Source organism: Schistocerca piceifrons, chromosome 1 (assembly GCF_021461385.2).
Source record: "Schistocerca piceifrons isolate TAMUIC-IGC-003096 chromosome 1, iqSchPice1.1, whole genome shotgun sequence".
NCBI classification, from domain to species: Eukaryota; Metazoa; Arthropoda; class Insecta; order Orthoptera; family Acrididae; genus Schistocerca; species Schistocerca piceifrons.
Window position 1 is genome coordinate 838,740,870 of NC_060138.1, and position 22,257 is coordinate 838,763,126.

Genomic DNA, 22,257 nt, shown 5'->3' on the forward strand with positions numbered 1-22,257 from the left:
TAAGCATTCTTCTGTAGCACCACATTTTGAAAGCTTCTATTCTCTTTTTGTCCAAACTATTTATCGTCCATGTTTCACTTCCATACATGGCTACACTCCATACGAATACTTTCAGAAACGACTTCCTGACACTTAAATCTATACTCGATGTTAACAAATTTCTCTTCTTCAGAAATGCTTTCCTTGCCAGTGCCAGTCTACATTTTATATCCTCTCTACTTCGACCATCATCAGTTATTTTGCTCCCCAAATAGCAAAACTCCTTTACTACTTTAAGTGTCTCATTTCCTAATCTAATTCTCTCAGCATCACCCGACTTAATTCGACTGCATTCCATTATCCTCGTTTTGCTTTTGTTGATGTTCGGGGAGAGGCTACAACCCTGTCTCACTCCCTTCCCAACCACTGCTTCCCTTTGATGTCCCTCGACTCTTATAACTGCCATCTGGTTTCTGTACAAATTGTAAATAGCTTTTCGCTCCCTGTATTTTAATCCTGCCACCTTCAGAATCTATTAGTAATTTGTAGTAAATCAGCATTTACGATTTAGTAACTGTTACAGATATTCTAACAAACATATTGTGTTACATCTAGCTTCCCCTTAAAGAGAAGTGGCCGTATATATATTATTCACATTTATCATAAATAGGCTCTGTTTTTGAGTTGCTAACAACTGTAATTAACCTCAAAACATTTTAGGAAACTAGTAATTTTTACCGCAGGTTTTAGTGTTGCATTATTGGAAATCTCGTTTTGTGTATTTGCTGCAATTGTGGTAGAGAATTAGCATTGTTTTAGCACAACAGATTAAAAGATAACCAGTGACCTTAATTTAAAGTTAATTATTCACTGCTCTGTAATATATTGCACCAGCCAAAATGCAGCCCCAGTGAATGCTGTTCTCGAACACGGGATGACTTGGTTGACATTCGTAAATAGCTGTAAAGTGCCCTGGCTACTGTAAAACAATTGGCAGCTGCTGTGAATCGGTGTGTTGGAAGAGCTCCCGAGACTTGTGTACCTGTAATACACATGCTAGACGTACCTTGAGTACTGTCCTCTCCAGTGGATCCTGTCTCATCTGAATAAGGTACAGGATCTGTCAGTGCTCGTTCACTTGACTGTGAGTGGTATGTCAGTGGTAAATCTAGGTGTCCTGAATAGAGTGGACGGTGACTAGGGAGAACTCATGGTGTTGTACTGATCCCTCTAACCGATAAGTTTGAGGTGCTGTCTGTTACTGAAATTAAAACTGAGCCCGTGGGACTCACTTTACCTTTTTTGTGGAAACCTGTTTTGTCCAGTGTCAAGACTGCACAAATGCAAAATGGTAGGGGTCTATTAATTGTCAGCATTTCAAACGTATAGCCAGTGGTGGTACCTCTTAGGTAAATGGCAGCAAGGAACAGGTAAGGACACAAGGTACACTCAGTGTGTATGCCTGGGGTGCTCATTCAACATGTTGAAGAGGCTGTCCCAGCAGCCATTGAGGGAACTGGGTGCAACCAACTGCAGATTGTGGTGCGTGTTGGAACAAATGTTGCATGTTGTCTGGGTTCTGAAGTCGTACTTATGTCAATTCAGCAACTGGAAGAGAAAGTTTAGAAGATCAGCCTTGTGCTTGGAGTTTCGAGTTTCATTGAAGCTCACAATTTGCAGTATTGTCCCCAGAACTGATCGTGGCCCTTTGGTTCTGAGTCAAGTGGAAGGACTGAACCAGAGACTTTGAAGGTTCTGTGACAAGCTAGGCTGTGACTTCATGGACTTACGGCATAGGGTCAAGAATGGCTCGATGTGCACTACACGTCAGAGGTTGCTACACAGGTAGCTGACTGTGTGTGAGTGTTTTCTAGATTAGGCGACACTCTATCCTATCCATATAATGGTAGCTGTAAGAAACCCAGAAGTTCCAGTGTAAGACCAAAAGAAATGCCTCTCACAGGTGAGAGTACTAAAATTCTAATGGTTAACTACCAAAGCATTTGCAACAAAGTGTCACAGTTTGAAGTGATCCTAAAAAGCAGTGAAGTTCAAGTAATACTAGGTACTGAAAACTAGTTGAAACCTGAAATTGATAGCACTCAGATTTTTGGGGAAAGGATAGGCAAATGGGACCTGGAGGTGGTGTATTTGTCACAGTAGACAAGAAGGTCAACTCCTCTGAGATAGACATCGAAACTCAGTGTGAGATTGTTTGGACAAGATTCACTATCAGGGGTGGGCCTGAAATGATAATTGGATCCTTCTGCCGCCCACCAGACTCATCTGATGTAACCAAATGCATTAGAGAAAACCTCAGTTCACTTGTGCGTAAGTTCCGTAATCATTCTTTAGTCATCAGTGAAGACTTTAATCATCCAACAGTTAATTAGTAAAATTACAGTTTTGTTAGTGGCGGGCATGATAAGACATCCTGTGAAACATTACTAAATGCCTTCTTTGAAACCCATCTACAAGGTGCACAACTTTGCTTCTGCCATTTTTTCCCCAACATTTGATGCTTTAATGAAGCAAATTGGTTACACTTGTATCATTCAAAGTATTTTCCATTGCTGGCCACAGCTTTCTCCCATCTTTTGGGTAGTATATGAATCCCGCGTCAAAAAACCGTTCATCTTTTGAAATGATCCACAAATTGATCCAATTTGTGACTTCTTCATAAGATCAGAAGTGTTGGTCAACCAGGCCTTGCGCCATTGATCTAAACAGGTGATAGTCAAAGGGGGCAATGTCTGGAGAATACAGCGGGTTGGGTGGGACTTCCCATTTCAATGTTTCCAAGTACATTTTGACCTCTTTTGCAACGTGGGGTCGAGCGTTGTCGTGCTGCAAAATCACTTTATCGTGCCTCTCGCTGTGTTGTGGCAGTTTATCTTTTAATGCTCTGCTCAAACGCATTAATTGCATTCAATAACGAGCACCTGTGGTTGTTTCACTTGGTTTTAACACCTCATAGTACATGATGCTGAGCTGGTCCCACCAAATGCAGAACATGATCTTCGAGCCATGAATATTTGGTTTGGCCATCGACTTGAAAGCATGGCCGGAATATCTCCATGATTTTTGCGTTTAGCGTTATTGTAATGAGTCCATTTTTCGTACCCGGTCACAATGCGATGCAGAAATCCCTTCCGTTTTTGCCTCTGAAGCAACTGTTCACAAACACACAAATGCCATTCAATGTTTCTTGGTTTCAGCTCACACGGGACCCAAGTTCCTTCTTTCTGAATCATGCCCATAGCCTTGAGACGTTCTGAAATGGCTTGCTGTTTGACTCCCACTAATCATGCCAATTCCTCTTGAGTTTGACGCGAGTCTTCACTCATCAATGTCTCCAATTCTGTATCTTTGAAACATTCTCTCTTCCACCACTATGCCAGTCTACAACGTTAAAATTGCCATTCTTGAAGCGTTGAAACCATTCACGGCATGTTCTTTCACTAATAGCGACCTTACCATACGTACTTGAGAGCATTCGATGAGACTAACACCTCCCGCAAATGATGAGAATTAGGCTCATAAACTGACATTTTCAATCAGGAACAACTTTATGATGTAGACACAAATCAACTAATGTTTGAATGATGTTATGTTGAGCGAGGTCCAAGCTAACTGCTTGACGTCTGCGATCTGTTTCTTTCGACCGCTACTTACTGTTGTCGCCACCTATCAGTAAACAGCGGAAGCAAAGTTGTACACCTGGTAGAACAGATAGTTAGGAACCTCACTCGTGATGAAAATATGTTGGATCTAATGGTAACAAATAGACCTGACCTCCTTGAGGATCTCCACATTGAAACTGGGATCATTGACCGTGATATGGTTGTGGCAGGAATGATTACTAAAGTACAAAGGACAACTAAAACAAGCAGAAAGCTATATATGTTCAGTAAACTAGACAACAAGTCAGTCATGTCATATTTCAGTGAGGAAGTTGAAACTTTCAGCAGAGGGAAGGAGCATGTAGGAAAACTGTGGCTCACATTTAAGAGAGGAGTTGACCACGCACTGGATAGATATACATCCAGTAGAACAGGTCATAATGAGAGGGAACTTCCAATCACTGTGAAGAAACTTCTAACTGCATAATTACTGCATAATAGGAGTAAAACAAAGTGTAGAGCTATACATAGAGAGACGCTGAATGAAACCGTTTGATAGTCAGGAGAGCAATGCGTGTTGTTTTCGATGACTAACATAGCAGGGTATTATCAAATGATATTACATGTGTAATGGTGTGACGCATGTCAACAATCTTCTGCGGTATGTTGGCCTGTCGTTTGCCTAGTTTGTGGCCAACCATTGGTCTTGGATATCTGTTGTCTAATGCAATTTCTTTGTGGTGTTGGCTTGTCAATATTTGTACTTAAGTACGACTGCACATTAAGTGCAGCTCCTGTTTGTGTAAACTGAATAACATAAAAACCATACTCCCGTTTTGTTACACCTTTTTCTTACCACTACACTTCTTTTAGTAGCATCTTACATTTGTTGCTTACAATAGACCCAGAGAGCACTGTAGTGGAAACATTGGATCCAGATTTGGGGGTGTCAGGGCTTAAATCCTTGTCTGACCATCCATATTTAGATTTTCTCTGGTTTCCCTAAATCACTTAATGCAAAGGTGTGGGCAATTTTCCTGCACCAGTCCCTGCTTGTGCTCTATTACAGATGACTTTGCTCTCAGTGGGACATAAGGGTTTAATCTGCCTTTACTTTTTTACACATATAGTGATAAATATTTATAATCTTCATTCTGATTTTTGCCTCATTCAGAGACTCACTATGTATGCCTTTTATTTACACAGTGACTTTTGAGTCATCTTGAATAACTGTAATTCAGTAACTAGTAATATTGTTAGATGTATGTGCCGTAGCAGGATAAATGCAAGACAGAAAATTCGAAGTCCACCGTCTGTCTGTCTACAAAAATATTGTTTTATGTAGCTACAATATATGCCAGTAATAGTGTGTACTACAGCTTATCAATAATTAATTGGAAGCTAGTAATGAAATATCATAAGCAACTTATTTATGCATAATGTAATGGTGTGATTATAGTAAATCAGAAAACATTTCTGCTTGTGTTTCCTGTATTTATTGCTTTACTTTTATAAGGGTCTGTAGTGAATGTGAAATTAATGGACCTTTTTTTCCTAATCATCTCTTAAAGGATATTTGCCTCTGGACTCTTGGAAATTTGGCAGGAAGTGGTGCGAAGCCTTGGTCAATATTAAAAACTCAAGGTCTTTTGCCAAAGATTCTGCAACTCATTGCCATGGGAAGTGTCGTTCAGTCAGCAGTTTATGCTCTTATGATGTACACAAGGACAGGAATCACTTTTCTAGAGTAAGTTTTTTAAAAGGCAAGAAGTTAGTTCTTTTTGTGATCTTGTGCAGATTCAATGACAAAAAGCAGCAGTTTAAATTTACTGTAATTTTATATTGGCAATAACTCATGATTGCAACTGTGAGGTGTAAATATTATAGGATAAAATGGCTATATACTGTATTCAGAGTTGTTCGAAACAAAGCTCACACTTTTAGAACAACTAAAAGATACTAGAAACTGGATTTAATAAGTAACAATAAATTTTATTTACGCCCTAAGACAAAAAAGTCAGTAATGCATTTGTCCACCTCTGTTCCTTATGCGAGCAGTTATTCGACTTGGCATCGATTGATAGAGTTGTTGGATGCCCTCCTGACGGATGCCGAGTCAAATTATGTCCAGTTGGTGCATCAGATCATCAAAATCCCAAGCTAGTTGGAGGACCCTGCTCATATTGCTCCAAATGTTCTCAATTGGGGAGAGATCTGGTGACCCTGCTGACCAAATTACAGTTTGGCAAGCACGAAAACAAGCAGTAGGCACAATCATTGTGTGTTGGTGAGCATTATCTTGCTGAAATGTAAGCCAAGATGGCTTGCCATGAAGGGCAACAACACGGGTAGTAGAAAATTATTGACATAACACTGTGCTGTAAGGGTGCTGCGGATGACAAACAAAGAGGTCCTGCTATGAAAAGAAATGGCACCCCAGATAATCACACTGGCTGTCAGGCCCTAAGGCAGGTGACAGTCAGATTGGTATCCCACCGCTGTCTGGGGTGTCTTGACCCATCTCTGGTCTGCAGTCTCATTGACTGGAGTAGAATAGTCTTCACTGTTGAGTCCTGTTTCGAACTGAGCTCTAGTGACTAGCAAATAAATATCTTGGAATCTATAAACCTATTTTAAAAACTAGTCATAAAAAGACACATAATTTACAGATAGGAGGAAAGGTATCATCAGGGAAAAAATGAGATAAGGTGGAAGCGGCGTAACAAAGAAGCTTGGGTACAAAACACGACATAATAAAGTGACAAAACAACACAAAAAGATTTGCTGTAGTAATATGAGTAACAAGGGTGTAAAGATGGAGGGAAGATGGGAACTGCTGCCTAGTGATAGTTGAAGAACTGGCTTCACAGTGTGATGAGAATATTTTATTTGATGCTAGTTTGGCACATTGTATACAGCTAATGATCTTTTATTCAGCAGTCTCATTGTTAACATGACATTTATTTATTTGTTCAGGGTTCATCTTATAATGATATAGAAAGTGCTTTAACAAATATGTATGAAAATGCTGCACACAGAATGACGATTTGGGGCAGGGGTGGGGGTGTCCTTGGTTGATGCTTGGTTCCTATCTGAGTTAGGAACATGAAGTAAAGGGTTTTTGGTTTAGACTGGACCAGTGGCCGTTTGTATAGCCATTCAAACAGCTGTCTTACTGTAGATATGTTACAGTATGTTGTGCAAGATTTGAATTTACAGTATGCTGTGCAAGATTTGAATGACAAACCAGCACTTAGGGAAACTGTGCAGATTGATTAATTCCTTTTGCAAAAAAAAAATTAATTTGGCTGAAATTAATGCTCGGCTAATGGCACCATTTGTACTTGCACTCCTCAGATTGTACATGCAAAAACCATCCCCCTCATTCAGATATTATGTGCAAAAACAGTCGCCTTTTAAATACATTGGACTGGAGCAATTGGTTCAAATTTGGTCCTCTGGTGTATCCAATCTTGATCTAAGATAAATTTTAACCATTTGAAAAAATCTTGCTTTTTTTGGATTTTATATGCAGAAAACACATTTTTCTGGAAGGTTTTTGAAGCAAGCCACTTGTATGCACTAAACTTGTATGAATCAGTTCAAACTTTTGATGAAGGTAAATGCAAGTCCAAATTAATTTTTTAAATTCAATAATCTGTACTCGTTGTTGAGACACGATTGTTTAAAGTAGACCTAAATGTAGCTCGTAAAATTTGTTCTTACATGAATTGAATGTGCAGAAATTTTTTTAAAGTGGATCATATAAATGAAAAATACTTTCTTACCATGAAATTGAAAACCTACTTTCAAAAATCTTTATTCATTCAGATTTTCTGTGTAAAAACATGTTTTTTTTAAGTGTACCACTTCTGTGTTTCAGACTTGTGCAAATTGTTTCTAATTCTTTGAGAAGGTAGACAAATACATGTAATTAATGGTTGTCCTATTGCTTTGTGGAAGCTTTATCCGCTGCCACGATATAAGCAACATGATTTGAAAAACAATAATAAGACCTATGCTGGATCAGATGTTGCCTGAGTGAACAGAAATCTACATTGGTTGCCCAGGTATCAAGGTATGGCAGTCCAGTGTCAAAATTATGGTAAATGAACTAGAATGAAAAATGGTCCTACATAGTACAAAAGAAGGTGAATATGTCCTGGGCAGAGTAAGGGATGTAAAAGAAGTGAACTAGCTTTGTGACCTATATGCCAGCTGCAAAGACATTCAATTCAAAACATCTTGATATATTCACACTCTTTTATGAGTTAATCCTACTTTCGTAGTGCATAGAGTTCTCTTAACTGCAATGCATTGGCACACATGCATCATGCAGTTTATAGAGCGAGGTTCCTGATCCTGTGCTCAAAAGCCAGATGATTTGTCAGCCATAGTAAACAATACATAATATCATATAGCTGAAGGGCATATATGAAATAACTAAAAAAGTTTTTCTGGTGAAATAAAATTTCTGGGGGTGAATTTGTTCCTGGGGTATGCTACAACAATTTTTTGTTCCTAGGTTGGAGGGGGGGGGTCATTTCCTGCCTCTCCCCCCCCCCCCTCTCAGGGAACAATTTCTCTCCCAAATCCACCCACTGATACACGCATGGTGAGGAATGTAAAAACAAATAGACACTAATTTATGCTTGTAGAGAGTGGGATACATCTGCAATAGTAAGTATCTGACAGTGGGGGTGGATCTGTAATAGAAAGTGTGGCAGAGGGGGGATGCACGCATCCTAAACATTAGTGAAGCGTTGCATCATATTGCACAACATGACAAATTCCATGTTGGATGACATGATGGCATGTGCCATGTTATACAACATGACGTGATGTATCATGTTATTTTACTTGACACGATGCATTATGTTATGTGAAATGGTTACTAGTACTAACAAGTAAAAAAGTGAGACTATTTCACAATGTTTTGATCAAAATGTCTTAAGTGAAAAAGCTAGTTCCATTCTTTTACATCCCTAATTCTGCCCGGGACATATTCGACTTTATTGTGCTATGATATGAGCTCCAGTCCATTCAGAAAATTGACTCTGGATCCGTAAACATGGCGTGGTGCCCCATGCACGTCTTCATATCCACACTTCACCTGAAAAACTGAGTTGGCACCCCATGAAGAGTGAGATGTTGAAGTTAGGAGAATGATGTTACTATCATGCACTATAGACCTTGGCACATGGTTTTCCTGTAAAAGCATTACATTGTAATCATGTATTGTGATGTGACGAGGTGTTGTAGTTATCCCCTTGCATTATTAACCACTGATCTTGATTCCTCTAAGTACCCTTTGTGTGTGTAGTATGTATTACTTATGAAAAATGTTGTAGCTGCATTTTTGAACAGATATGTTTTAATAGTCTTTTTCGTCTTCCTGCACAATTTATTGTATAATTTTATTCCCTAATAGAAAGTTCTGTTTCAAGTTTATTTGTTTTTGTAGATAAATGTAAGTCAAAACTGGCTTGTGTTCCATCATTATGTGTATAACTGTTAGTTAAATACTTAGTAATGTTTTTCTCACTATCTAAAACAGATAGGTAGCTAGACTAATTTGTTAGAGTAAGGGTACCCAGTTTGTTAAACGATTCTTTAGGATGAAGCGATCCAATACTTTTGTTACTATTCTTATGGCCCATGCATTTTAAAAATTTTGTCCATGTTTTGTGACAAAAAATTCCAATCACTAAGAAATGAGTATGTAGGAATAGTATTCGACACAAGACATTGGCTGTTACAAACTGATGATAGAATCCTAAGAGAAAAACTTTCTGTTGGCATTATTTTTGCCAATACCTTGGTGTGTGTATTCCATGTCAATTGACAATCACAATTCATCTCTAAAAACATTGTGTTTGTAACACTTTAGTTTATCATCTATACTTATTTCAACAGGACTGTTTTGCCTCTTGATGCTGTAGTGCGTACTGTTTGTTTTCTTTATATTCAGTGTTAACGTATTGCATTCTGCCCAATTGTGAACATCCTTCAGGGTTTCAGTTTCTTTTACTAATAGGAGTTCAGTGACTATAATGTTGTTGTCATAAGCAAAGAGAACCTGTCTGGAAAGTCATTGACATGCAGGATGTCCATAATTAAAGTTCCAGTTTCAAAACGCTGTAGAAAGATTACTACTGATCAGAATGACATCAAATTTCATCTGCGTATTATTGATTAGAGATGGGCAAAACTGTTCTTTTCAGAGATTAGATGAGAACTGGTCACTCACTGGTATGAACTAGTTCTTCTTCATGACTCACCACTCACCATTCATTCACAAAAATAAGTAAAAGGAAGACTCATTGCCTTATCTGATTTGGTCCTATTTTGAAAGAACATATAAAGAGAAGTAATAATTTTGTGTTATGTCTGTAGTAATTTTGAGATCCAAAGTTTTAAATTTCGTCTGCTGTAACAATTATAAGTATTGCAACAAAATCCTAAATACTTTTTTATCAAGTGGAAAATTTTTAAAAATGAGGACTGATTGTTGCTATATTTTGATACTTTCATTGGAAAAATGCAGTATAAGAATTATGACATAACTGTAATTAAAGTGTCTCTACAGTCGTCAGTTACATTTAGCATTACCATGTTGTCGTGGTCAGAGACTGGTTTGTTGCACAAGTCCATGCTATTCTATGCTGTGCAAGAATCTTCATCTCTGAGTAACAATTGCAGCCTGCATCCTTCTGAATCTTCTTAGTGTATTCATGTCTTGGTGCCCCTCTACGATTTTTACCCTCCATGCTGCCCTCCAATACTAAATTGTTGATACCTTGATGACTCAGAACGTGTCCCTCCAACCAATCCCTTTTTCTAATCGTGTTGTGCTACAAATTTCTCTTCTCTCCAATTCTTTTCAGTACCTCCTCATTAGTTATGTGATCTACTCATCTAATCTTCAGCATTCTTCTGTAGCATTACATTTCCAAAGCTTCTGTTCTCTTATTTTCTAAACTATTTATCATCCATGTTTCACTTCCATACATAGCTACACTCCATACAAATACTTTCAGAAAGGACTTTCTGACATTTAAATCTATACTCAATGTTAACAAATCTCTCCTCTTCAGAAACGCTTTCCTTGCCATAGCCGGTCTACATTTTATATCCTCTCTTTTTCAACCATCATCAGTTATTTTGCTCCCCAAATAGCAAAACTTATTTACTACTTTAAGGGTCTCATTTCCTAATCTAATTCCCTAGCATCACGTGATTTAATTTGACTACATTCCATTATCCTTGTTTTGCTTTTGTTGATGTTCATCTTATGTCCTTCTTCTGAGACTGTCATTCCATTCGACTGCTCCTCCAGGTCCTTTGCTGTCTGTGACAGAGCTACAATATCATCAGCAAACCTCAAAATTTTTATTTCTTCTCCATAGATTTTAATCCCTACTCCAATTTTTCTGTTGTTTTCTTTGCTGCTTGCTCAATATACGGATTGAATAACATCAGGGATAGGCTACAACCCTATAAGTAGCCAAAAAGGAAAAATTAATCAGTATTGTCATTTATAAATGAAATCTGACCCATTTTAGTTGATGTGAGTGTGTTTCTTTTCTCAGTGCCTACTTGTCCTGCTTTTGAAAGTATTCGGTTCACAGAACACTGATGTTGCTGTGATACATGATACTTTTAGAACCAATTGATACAGTACTGACCACAGTAATTTTCTTGTTTTCCACCAGTTTAAGGGATTACTGTTTCTAGGCAAGTATCCCTCTGCCAAATGCCAAATATTTGACTAATTTGACAATTGCTGCACTATCTGGATTGTGACTTGCTTGAAGCTGACTAATAGTTTTATCAGACTCCTACCAGATTGAAGAAGTCCCATGCATTATGATGGCAACTGGTGTAGAAATGAGTTCTGTCTCTCTCTCTCTCTCTCTCTCTCTCTCTCTCTCTCTCTCTCTCTCTCTCTCTCTCTGTGTGTGTGTGTGTGTGTGTGTGTGTGTGTGTGTGTGTGTGTGTGTGAGAGAGAGAGAGAGAGAGAGAGAGAGTTATTTTATTTCTTGAGGACATTGTTTATTTTTGTCTGTAAAGAATTGTAGTTGCAGTTCCCTTAATCTTGGCATGATTTTAATGTTTGAAAGTGAGACTTTTTTTTCTGAGAACACCTCTTGGGTCACCTCATTGAAATCTTTCAAAATCTGTAAAGCCTGTTGCATTATCTCCCACTCTGTATCTTTTAAGTTTAAGGTGATCAATTTTGCACCTAAAATAGTGAGACCAGAAATTATGGGATCTTTATTTAAAGTATATCTTTGCAAAATGGGACAAGTTGTTTCAATTTCAGTTGGTCATTTTTTAAAGTTTTTTTGCATTTCAGCAAGTTTGCTTAAAGTAAATGGTCTATCCTTAAAAAATGTAACTCTTTTGACCTTATCAGTGGTTTTCTGAATGGACTTTGAATAGCATGTGGCACAGTGAGGTCTAAAGAATGTACACAGCATGGGATATGTGAAAGTTTCAGAAGCATGGCAGTTAATTTCACATTTGATACATTGTCTGTTATTATAGAAGTGATTTTAAAATTGATATTGTATTTGGCAGTAACAGACTTTATCCAGTTTGAGATATTTTCTGCAGTGTGTCTGTCCTCAAAATGTTAGCATTCTAAGAAGTATGACTTTAATTCACACTTCTCATCTGTAAAATGTGAGTGAGAGCCTAGAAACTAATGTTATTTACACTCATCCACGCATTAGATATAAGGCAGACTGCCATTTCAGTGGTCAAATCATTTTTATTTTTATTGAATAACTCATGATACAAACTGGGCATTAGGGAACTCTACAACTTTTTTGACTTGGTAAATTATAATTTGGGCAGAGCATACTCTGTGTCTTAGGGAACTCAAACAACTTTTTTGACTTGGTAAATTATAATTTGGGAAGAGATTGCTCTGTGTCTTCATCAACTACAGAGAGTCCGCCCCCAGTAGCTGAGTGGTCAGCGCGACAGAATGTCAGTCCTAAGGGCCCAGGTTCGATTCCCGGCTGGGCCGGAGATTTTCTCCGCCCAGGAACTGGGTGTTGTGTTGTTCTAATCATCATCATTTCATCCCCATTGATGTGCAAGTCGCCGAAGTGGTGTCAAATCGAAAGACTTGCACCCGGCGAATGGTCTACCTGACGGGAGGCCCCAGTCACACAACATTTTAACTGCAGAGAGAGGATGGTATTCTCTGCAAATCATTTTTAAAAGCTGTGTATGTAGTGCCATACTTTTATGTATGTGACCAACTTCATATTATCAGAAAATTTACTTATTGGTTGTTGTAAATGAAAAGCAGTTTGGGGTGAGGGCACCACAAAAGGAAATAAATTAGGACTTGGTCCAGAAACTGGCGACAGAGATAGGCTGGTTACAGTTTGAGACTAAATTTGCCTGAAGTGGAAGCATATGTCAGTGAGGACAGTTCACGAGAAATGATTTCTCAAATTTCTGTATCGATCTTTGGTGATACTGATCGGCTTCCTGACCCTCATCATTCCAGAGGTACTGTGGGATGCTTCTATTTTAGATGTGTCTTCAGGTTTGATGATGAGCCACAAACCATGGAAAATGTCTGCTGAGAGTAGCAGTATTTTTGTTTTTCTTCTATCTTGGTAAAATGGTACCATACATCACTCGTAATTCTTCTGTTCAAAGCCAATGTTGTTGACATATTGTTGTGCAGCACTGAAAAGTTAAAATATTTACCATTAACATAGACATTTTAAATTGTAAAAGCTTAAAGTGAGAACAGTTATACATGCAGCACATTCTGTAATCAGAAGGTATAGAGTATGATGTAGGACGTTATGATTTATGAACCTAGACCCACGATCCTAAAGTTGGTACCATATATGAAAAGGTGTGAAACAGTCAAAATGATCAAGGAACTCGTGAAGACAAGTGTGACAATACAAAATATAGGAAGAGCCTCACTGAGGCCTTTACAGACCATAATTACCCTCTCAACCTTCTCATTTCTTATCTTTCCAGTCACCCAACACCTCCCAAAATTCCATCATCTGGCCACAGAAGATCATTCCCCTCATGACTTAGTATCACCCAGGACTGGAGCAAATGAATTACATTCTCTGCCAGGATTTTGAATACCTCTCATCTTGCCTTGAAATGAGAAATTTATACCCACTATTCTTCCCGCCCCTCCCATAGTTTTATTCTACCATCCACTGAACCTACACAATATCCTCGTCCATCCATACACAACCCTTGCTTCCTACTCCTTGTCTTTTGGCTAATATTTCTGCAATAGATGTAGAGGCATGACCTGTCTCATTTATCCTTCCACCACTGTGTACTCCATTCTGGCTACAAACATCATCTATCCCATCCAGCATTACACAGCCCTCTAGTCCACCAATGAACCCAGTCATTTTACTTCTCTCCTTTTCCACTGACCCCCCCCCCCCCCCCTCTCTCTCTCCCCTGCCCTCTGTCTAAACTCCTACCTGTACCTAGCTACCCTACCCTCTCTCCACCTCATCTGTGCACACTCCCAATAGCGGCAGTTTACCATCTCACACCCCTACCCAGTTATCCCGCCACACCCCAGCTTTCCCCTTACCCGCACCCAGTTACCTATCCCATCATGTGCTGCTGCTGGCATTCTGGCTTCAGCTGTCAGAGACTGTGGTCACGTGTGTGTGAGTTGCGTTTGCTTGTGTGTGTGTGTGTGTGTGTGTGTGTGTGTGTGTGTGTGTGTGTGTGTGTGAGGGAGGGAGAGAGAGAGAGAGAGAGAGAGAGAGATGTTTACTTTTAACAAAGCCCTTGTTGGCCAAAAGCTCACTTTTCGACAGTCTTTTTGTTGTGCCTATCTGCAACTCAGCATCTCCATTATATGGTGAGTAGAAACTACTTTTTTAATAATGTTGTTACATTCCATCATGGATTTTCCATTGTTTAAAAATATTATGATTCTTTAAAGTAATTGTGATTTTAATATGTTTTGTAATTGCATAGAAAATTCTGGTCTGGTGTACGAGGGATCCTGAAGGTATTAATCTGTGCAGGTTAAATGAATCAATAAAAATTAACCGTTACATACAGGTTGGCCCAGACAGAATGGTCTATATTCGGGGATGACAGGAATGATCATTTGAAGCAAAAAATTCATGTGGACATATTCACCATTGTGAATGGTCTCTGAGACAGAATATGCTTTATTTAATGTTTATTGTTATTTATTTTCTTTATTATTCAGTACATTGTCATTGTTTACAATGTACCACAATAGTGTGGACGAAGTTGAGGTGAATAATTTGATATAGGACATGAGATCTATCAAGTCGGGACTCTATCTCATTTTGGTTTACAAAACCTACTTACATCTCAGTGTATTTGTGCTGCACAAGATTTTCATCTTTTTCTTACTCTCTTCACGCAAACAGTAAGTCCTAGAGAAGAAATGAATAGGACCTTTTTATAGGAAATATAATGTAGTTTAATTTTTTACTGTGACGCGTTTTTGTTAGAGGCAACGATTGTGAGTTATTCAAGAAAACATACAAAATTAACTTTAAATGTGTTCCATCCCAAAAACCATTTGGAGTAGGGCATATGTCCATACTTAGTTTTTTGCTTCAAATGATCATTCCTATCATATCCCTGAATACTGACCATTCCTCCTGAGTCAACCTGTGTATATGGGCTATTATATACATTAAAGTAATTATGTTGTACACATGCTATTATTTTTATAAAAAACTGAACTCGGATGGAGAGATGGTCAGTGAGGAAAGCAAGTTGCAAGCTGTATCACTGCGCCAGGAGTGCAGAGAAAAGATTGACGCCCCAGGTCACCATGTGATCTGCTCTATGCGATCTCATCCGTAAGAGTGGTGGGGAGCAGTGATGTACCTTGCAATGTGATCTGTAAGTGTGGTAGGGAGCAGTGAGCTAGTGAGCTACCTTGTGATCTGATCCTTGAGAGAAGTGGGGAGCAGTGGTCTAGTGAGATGGCGTACGGTTTGATTGGTGAGAGTGGTGGGAACAATGAGCTATTGGGAGGGGAGTGATGTTTGGGTCACTTTACGACGATATGTTGCGACTGCATGGTGGGCTGAAGACCGCAGCTTATATGATCGCTGACGTTCCAAGTACGACTCCAAGACAAAGGATAAAAAGTAACAACTCACTCAAAAGTCTGTAAACATTGATTGAGCTTCTGAAATTTGAGGTTTTCTTTTCAACTGAAGAGTGGTATCATGGTGCTGGAAGTTTTTTCTATGTTCCTGTGTCATTTTAAAGAGCCAACCTCTCATTTTCCTTGGTAGCTGCACAGTGAGCATGGCGGGTTGCTAAATATAGGGACCTGAGTTCGATTTCTGGCTGAGTTGAAGATTTGCTCTACTTTGGGACTGAGTGCTGTGTCGTGCTTCCTTTTTCACTGTCATAACCGGCTTTACTATTGAGATGGCTGAATGGGTATAACCTGACAGCCAATAAATGGGGGTCGGGGCATGTAGCTTTCTTTGTTTTCTGCTGTTTTCATGGATGAGAAAAGCTTCACATATTAATAAGCTATGCAAATCCACATGTGCACATTTTTTGTATCTTAGGAAATGTTTTCTTAAGAATGTGGCATGGGATGCTGTTGCAACAGCCTACTGTAGAATTTTCATTCTGCTCATTACAGCCACCAGAGACGCATTTTGAAATCATATGAGCTACCATTTATTTTTTCCAAATCACCCATCACCCACTCCTTAGAATGATCAGGCTCTTTGAATCAATTCAGGAATGGACCCATTCATTTTTTCCAAATCACCCATCACCCACTCCTTAGAATGATCAGGCTCTTTGAATCAATTCAGGAATGGACTACCCATCTCTGTTATTGATGCAGGGAGAAACATGGAGCAAAAGAAAAAAATTAACAAAAATTTTGTCAATAGATGGCACTATAAGTGTCTTAACATAGATGGGGTTGCCTTCAAATGACAGATGAATTGCAATACGATGGCTGTGGTTTGAGTTGCACATTACACCATTCGTACTCTTTAATGTGCCTGATTGCACAAGTTCGACAGTCAACAGTTGTGGCAATTTTGCTAGGTAAACCCATCCACGATCACACACCACATTGGGTGGTAAAAATCGGTTTTGAATTGTCATGAGACTGGCGCAAGAATTATTCAATATGCTGTCCACTGTTTCCTGCCACAAGTTGAAATAGAGAAACAGCAAGTTCCACAACAGATCAGAATGTCTCGGGTGTCACATTCAGAACATGTTTTGCAGTTCACGCCTTCAGTTCAGCCACATTTGTAATTGGAGCACTTTCACCCATGTTCATAACTAAAGCACTAAACACGATGTCTTTCAGATAACTGGATTAAGATCAAGTGATATAGATGGCAAGGAAATGATGGCTGATAATTCTAGCAGTTCCAAAACGCCTCTGTAGTAGCCACTTCACTGATGGTGCAATGTGCAGAAGAGCGCCATCTTGCATAAAAATGATCTCACCCACATCCTTGCTGTTGAATGGTTAGAATGAAATTGGTGTGCAAAAGACTCTCATAGCTTTTACTAGTGATGGTACAACTAACAAGACCTGCAGGACTCATCTGTTTGAACAAATATGCTGTCGACCTACACACAGTCACCTTTGCTGAATGAAGTGGTACCAGTGGATGTGCGTGCGCATTATCCATTGTCCATATTCTGCAAATTGACAAGTCCTTTGAGGTGGAAATCTGGTTTGCCTATCTACAAAATCGGTCATGGCCGTTCATTGTCCACTTCCATTCAAGCAAGAAATTCCGGAGCAAATGTTTGTCTTGCTGGCAGTTCAGCAGGAAGCAACTCCTGAACTTTGGTGATTTTGAATGGATAGCTGTGCAGGATGTTTCTTAGGATTTTATACAGCATGCTCACAAGCATATCCAATGTTTGGGCAGTTCCCTGTGCACTGCAAGTTTGCACACCACTGCTTGAGCCCTGCTGCAATATTACGGCCATGTCTTTGACAGCTGTTCGATCAACTCCTTTCCTCCCTCTGCCACATTGCACTTTGAAAGAACCTTTCTTTTTGAATTTTGTAATCATTTTCTCTAGATCCCTAGCAGACATCAGACCAGTTCCTTTTTTCATAACCTTGAGTCTGTGGAACTTCTGCAGGGCTACTGGCATACAGTTACTGTTCTTGTAAAAGAGCTTTATCAGCAGCATGCAATCCTTCATGGACACATTCATGTAGGGAATCTCATACACAAACTGAGGAACAGCTGTGTGCTGCACATCTATTGCTGTGCCTGCCTATTCTGATGCTGGCCAAATTTTCATAAAAAAATTTTTTGTTCCTTGATGTTTCCCCTTTGTGTCAATAATACGCTGTTCAAATTTGACATCATTGTGAGCAGTGTTTCTCTTTCTACGGTTTTTTTGAAACGGGCACTTTAATTATGTACACCCTGTATATTAAGAACAATTGGACCCAGTACAACACCATGAGGAGTATATATGTTTCTTGTCTGACAAGTGCTTTACTAAAAATCATACTTGAAATGATTCTAGGCCACCTTATTCCATGCTAAAAAATGTAAAATGGCTTTCCATGATTAATGTACAGTACGTGTGGTGGTGAACAATCAATGTGCTCAGAATATATAGAAGAATATTTTATTATTAATTTGTGAAAACAGAAAGGGTAGCAAATTGTCTCCTCCTGGTAATGACAGTGGTGCATCCAGACACTGACTCAATCCAGATCTTCTGTTTAATGTAAGCAACTGCCTAAATAATTAGGCCGTGCAAGCAGATATTTCTGGAAAACGTCTGCATGCCAGAAACCAATATTTGATCATTTTCACAGAATGCTAAGACAAGATTCAGAAAGACACATAATAATCAATCTCACTGACATCATCTAGACGAGGAAACAAGTGAAAATCCCTGCTAAAGGGCTAAATTTGGTATTAGTGTCTGGATCCCACTCCAGCTACTGCTGAGTCTGAGTGCCGACGAGTACTCTCCATTTAGCTCAGCCCTCCCACCACTTTTCTTCCTCCACTTGTTGCCAGATCACACCTCTCCTTTCCACAGATATTCTCACTCCCTTTTTCCATCGTGTTCTTGGGTGCCCTCTAGGTCTTTTCCCATACCTCTTAAGTTCTTCCACATCTTAATCTTTTTTTTTTCAATTTCTTCCCTCATACTTTCTTGTTTAAGGTCCTTTCTAATATCTACATTCCTTACTCTGTCCATTCTTATTTTTCCCTTAACTGCTCTGAGAAATTTCATTCCCCCTTGGTATAACGTCAAGTTGAACACATATATTTCAGAACGACACAACACATATAAGTCACAGAGTAAGTTGACAAGCAAGACATGTGTACATGTTAGCATTCGAATGAGCACTGAGTCCCAGTCTAGCAGCCGCTGCTCGGCTGGCCGCTTAGGTGGCGCAGCTGCTGCATGGCTGGCAGACAGCGCCGCACGTAGAGGACGCGCGTAATTGCGCAGCGGCGCTTTGAATGATCGGCGAGTCACAACAATTTCCCCCCCTTTGAAATTGTTGCACTGGTCTTGATGGAGGTGTCCTGGAGATGGCTAATGTCCATAGGCGTTGTTTGACTCGCCGTAAAGTCTTGAGGAGGAGGCTTCCAGTATGGACGGAAGTGTCCCCGATGATAATGGGTCGAGATGACAGGAGATGTAGGGGTCGAATCTGCTGGGGCCCCCTGCACCAATCTGCCCGTTGCGGCAAGTCCAGTTGATATGACAGGATACATGGGTGATGTGTTGGCGTCCGTTGGAGGAGGAGGCGAGTAGATTTGCTCTTGACAGAGGATGGTCATCCGGTTCCTGCGTGAGCACGTCTCCTGGTGGCGTCCATTCTTGTGGTGGCATCGCGATGACGGTGAGAGGGCTGCGTTGTGAGTATTGAGAGATGCCAAGATCCCGAGCATCAGGTAGGGCCAAAAGTGGTGTAGCGGCATTCGGAACAGGCGTTGCTGGCACACGAGGCTGAATCGGGTCCGAATGACGCACTGCAACACCCATGTCCGTCTGGATTTCATACAGGCGTCTGCCACGGTGTCTTAAGATGTGGCCTGGGCTCCATTTTGGCCGTCTGCCATATCCCCGTACCCAGACGAGGTCGCCGGCGGTGAACCGGCCAAGGGAAGGCACCCGCGGCCGTGAGGTGGGAGGCCGCAGAAGATGAAGTAGCGTGCGGGGCTGTCGGCCATGTAAGAACTCAGCCGGGCTGTGGTCGCCCATGGGGGTGAAAAGGTAAGACTCCAGAAAGTGGAGAAGCGCATCATCAGCAGCAGTAGAAGTCAGAAGTTTCCGCATCTGAGCCTTAAATGTGCGGACCAGTCATTCAGCCTCACTGTTGGATTGTGGGTGGAACGGCGGGGCCGTGACATGCATAACACCGTGATGAGCACAAAAATCCGCAAATTCGGAAGAGGCAAATTGCGGACCATTATCAGTAGCAAGAGTAGAGGGGAGGCCTTCCAAAGAAAAAATGCGGGTGAGAGCACTGGTGGTTGCCGCAGTGGTAGGCGACGTGCAACGGACAATGAAAGGAAAGTTAGAGTAGGCGTCAATTACGAGGAGCCAGTAAGTACCTAAAAAGGGTCCCACAAAGTCAGCATGAATGCGCTCCCAGGGCTTCTCAGGCGAAGGCCACGGTGACAAAGATGACTTTGGGGCAGCGGCCTGTGACGCACAAGGGCCGCAGGCAGCGACCATGTGTGCTATTTCAGAGTCGATGCCAGGCCAGTACACATGACGGCGCGCCAGAGATTTTGCGCGAGACACACCCCAGTGCCCTTGGTGAAGGAGGAGCAATACTGATGCACGCAAAAACGCAGGTACCACGACACGCAGCGAAGCATTGTCAGTGGAGAGGAGGATAACACCATCCCTAGCCGTGAGGCGGTAGCGCAAAGTGTAGTAGTTCCGCAATGGATCAGAAGTCTTAGCGGATGGGCGATCTGACCAACCCTTCTGAATACAGTGTAAAACCCGGGAGATGGCAGGGTCAGAACTCGTAGCAGCTGCCAGCCTGTCCCCAGTGATGGGGAACCCGTCCACAACCCGCTGCTCGGCAACATCCAGGTGGAAACACAAAAGTTCGTCTCTATCGAATGCCTGATCAGGACCCATGGGAAAGCCAGACAGAGCATCAGCATTTGCATGTTGAGCCGTTGGCCAGAAATGAATCTCATAATTGAAACGAGACAAGTAAAGAGCCCAACGCTGGAGGCGGTGTGCAGCCTTGTCGGGAAGCGACGTTGATGGATGAAACAAGGAAACAAGTAAACAAGTGGTTTGTGACCCGTAACAAGATGAAATTTTGAGCCATAGAGAAAAACACCAAACTTATGAAGAGCATAAATAATGGCCAAAGCTTCTTTTTAAATTTGAGAATACTTTTGTTAGGCATCCGTGAGCGTTTTGGAGGCATAAGCAATGGGTTGTTCCGAACCGTCAGAAAAACGGTGCGCAAGGACTGCACCGACCCCGTATTGAGAGGCGTCTGTGGCAAGAACAAGATGTTGGCCAGGTCGATAAGTAGCCAGGCACGGGGCCTGTTTCAGCATAGTCTTCAATTTCTGGAAAGCCGCATCGCATTACGCGGACCAGTGAAAAGTCATGTTTTTATGCAACAGGCGATGCAACGGCTGAGCCACCGAAGCCGCAGACAGTAAAAACTTGTGATAGTATGCTATTTTCCCCAAGAAGGCCTGCAGTTCCTTAACAGATGTAGGGCGAGGAAGGGCATCGATCGCAGCGACAATTTGCTGAAGTGGACGAATACCATCTCGAGAGAGTTGAAACCCCAAGTACGTGATAGATGCCTGAAAAAATTGTGATTTCTGAAGATTACACTTAAGACCAGCAGTCTGTAAGACATGAAAAAGTGTGCGGAGATTTTGAAGATATTCTTCAGTGGTGGAGCCAGTGACAACAATGTCGTCCGTGTAATTGATACACCCAGGGACAGGGAGCAATAATTGTTCCAAGAATCGCTGAAAGAGAGCAGGGGCACTAGCCACCCCGAAAGGCAAGTGTTGGTATTGATAGAGGCCGAAAGGCGTGTTGAGGACCAGAAACTGCTGGGAAGCAGCGTCGAGAGGAAGTTGATGATAAGCTCCGACAGGTCAATTTTAGAAAAATACTGGCCTCCAGCAAGTTTAGTGAACAGTTATTCAGGTCGGGGCATAGGGTAAGAGTCGATGAGGCATTGAGCATTTACAGTGGCTTTGAAATCGCCCCAGAGACGAATATCACCATTTGGCTTAGCAACGACAACGACAGGAGAGGACCACACACTGGAAGTGACAGGAAGCAAGACCCCTGAAGTAGTGGACGATCCAGCTCCCGTTTTACCCGATCACGAAGGGCCACAGGAATGGGCCGAGCCCGAAAAAACTTAGGCCGAGCAGTGGGTTTGAGCATGATATGAGCTTCAAAGTCGTTTGCACGGCCTAACCCAGGAGAAAAATCTTCTGCTTATTGTATGTCCGTAATTGCCGAGTGACAGGTGACAGGAGCAGAGAACCCAATTGAAGATACGTCTGAGAATTAATTATAGTGGCAATAGAACCGGTATCCACCTGCATGCGAACATCTTGACCAAGGATTTGGACATTGA

At 40.9% G+C, this 22,257-nt stretch overlaps 1 protein-coding gene across 2 annotated transcripts in view; it reads left to right on the top strand.

The window, feature by feature from the left end:
- Positions 1-22,257, top strand: part of LOC124714988 (importin subunit alpha-2) — a 55,174-nt gene that overhangs the window by 22,913 nt on the left and 10,004 nt on the right. For both annotated transcript variants that reach the window (XM_047243065.1, XM_047243066.1), the window contains exon 3: positions 5,174-5,349. In XM_047243065.1, the coding sequence (XP_047099021.1) occupies positions 5,174-5,349 (176 nt within the window). The remainder of the gene's footprint in view (positions 1-5,173; positions 5,350-22,257) is intronic.